The sequence below is a fragment of the Lissotriton vulgaris genome, chromosome 11, assembly GCF_964263255.1.
Source record: "Lissotriton vulgaris chromosome 11, aLisVul1.2, whole genome shotgun sequence".
NCBI classification, from domain to species: Eukaryota; Metazoa; Chordata; class Amphibia; order Caudata; family Salamandridae; genus Lissotriton; species Lissotriton vulgaris.
In genome coordinates, this window is record NC_141699.1 from 142,545,947 (window position 1) to 142,547,877 (window position 1,931).

At 48.2% G+C, this 1,931-nt stretch overlaps 1 protein-coding gene across 1 annotated transcript; it reads left to right on the plus strand.

The window, feature by feature from the left end:
* Window positions 1-341: 341 nt before the first annotated feature.
* Window positions 342-1,347, plus strand: LOC147679402 (hydroxycarboxylic acid receptor 1-like). Its single transcript, XM_086944718.1, has one exon. The coding sequence runs from the start codon at window positions 364-366 to the stop codon at window positions 1,345-1,347; it is 984 nt and encodes a 327-aa protein (XP_086800844.1). The 5' UTR covers window positions 342-363.
* The last annotated feature ends 584 nt before the right edge of the window (window positions 1,348-1,931 follow it).

The window sequence follows — 1,931 nt, forward strand, 5'->3', positions numbered from 1 at the left end:
ACTGGCTGATATAGGGTTTGTAGAGCACACACCCATCTCCCCTGCTCTTCCAAGAACTTTAGACACGAAACACTTCCTCTTCCTAGAATTGTTAAGCATAAAACCACCAGCCCGTCTCCTCCTGCATTACTGAGCACACTGTTACCAGCCAAGCTCCTCCAAGGGCCAGGGAGCCCACCACCAGCATCACCACTCCTCCAAGGACGTTGGGCACATTAGCAATACCTCTCTGCCCACAAAAACAATTGGTCAGAAGGGCCATCCCAACTCCTTAATCGACCAATCAGCATAGCTCCACCTGCAGCCCAGCTCCTCCAGGGCCCTCAGAAACCATTCACAGTTCCTGCTCTTCCTTGGGAGACCATGTTGAACAAGTCATGCTGTTTCTTTGAGGCCAATCCCCACTCAAACCTGTTGCCTCCTGTGCTGATCTTGGAATTCATACTGGGCTCGCTGGGCAATGGTGTAGCCTTGTGGGGCTTCTGCTTTCAGACGAGGACATGGAAGCCAAGCACCATCTATCTCTTCAACCTTACATTGGCCGACTTCCTCCTCATCATCTGTCTGCCCTTCCGCACAGACTACTACCTGAGGAAGAAAGAGTGGATTTTTGGAGACTTTCCATGCACCCTGGCCCTTTTCATGCTTGCCATGAACCGTGCTGGGAGCATCTTTTTCCTCACGCTTATAGCATTGGACCGCTACTTCAAGGTGGTCCATCCTCATCATCCGATTAACTTCATCACCAAAGGGATGGCAGCCGGAATCGCCTGCTTGGTCTGGGTGATTACCGTCACAGTCACTGGCTACCTTCTGGGCAGGTCTCACCTAGAGGTCTCCAAATCTACGCACTGCGACAGCTTCACCATCTGCCTAGCTTCGGATGCGGTCTGGCATGACTGCCTCTTTTTGCTGGAGTTCTTTATACCACTCATCATAATACTGTACTGCTCCTTCGGTGTTACCTGGCGTCTGAGGCAGCGAAAGATGGACAAAAAAGCCAAGGCCCAAAAAGCTGTCAAGCTAATGGCGGCAGTAGGGGTGGTCTTCACCTTGTGTTTCCTCCCCAGTGTAGCCGCACGGGTTTACATCCTACTGATCTTAGCGGGCCCCAAACATCTGGGGTGTGAGGCCTTTCAGTCAGCAGATGCTGCCTTTTACATCACCATCAGCCTTACCTACCTCAACAGCATGTTGGATCCGCTGGTGTACTATTTCTCCAACCCTTTGTTCAGGAACCTCTTCCAGAAGCTTACAGTAGAGAAACTCAACTGCCGAAATGGTCCAAAAGCTGACATGAAACAGGGGCCTGAGATCTTTGTCTCAACATCAATCAGCCAATTGTGAGGGATGCAGGACTTTCTCTTGCCTAAAAAGAATCCACCATAAGTCCAGTTCTCTGTGTGGTAGAAAGTGCACCTTCATCTTTATTTGCTGGTGAGTTTAACAGGAAGAAGTCTGGTCTCTTCTTCTGCTACAGCACCCTCCATGGACCAACAACAGCTCAGGACTCTGTTAGAGCCCCTAACATGCACACTAGAATATAGTTCTAACATGATTGCCCAAGTCACTGGTTCTGGCTCTGAAGCAGGCATTGACTCCCAAAGAGCATTTACTTCTCTTGGGTATTAGTATAACTCCAAGAACTAAAGGCCCAAGCAACCAGATCTGAAAAATAGGTTGACTCCCTCACTTCTCCTAAAGCTTTGGGATGTTTGTAAGAACTGACTTAGCCAATGGATCAGATATGGAAACACCTGCTAACTTCAAAGAACTCTTTCCACTTGTGTGTACAGGAACAACACAAAAAGCTTGAAGAATTGACTTAAGTCAATGGGTTAGTAAGTGGTGGGATACTGACAAACTCAGAAGGATTCCTCTCCAAGAACAGTTTTTCAAGTTAAAATATTAGAAAGAAATGGACTTACTTC

Excerpts from the sequence above, each read along its gene's own strand:
- LOC147679402 (XM_086944718.1), top strand. The coding sequence starts at position 364 with ATGTTGAACAAGTCATGCTGTTTCTTTGAGGCCAATCCCCACTCAAAC.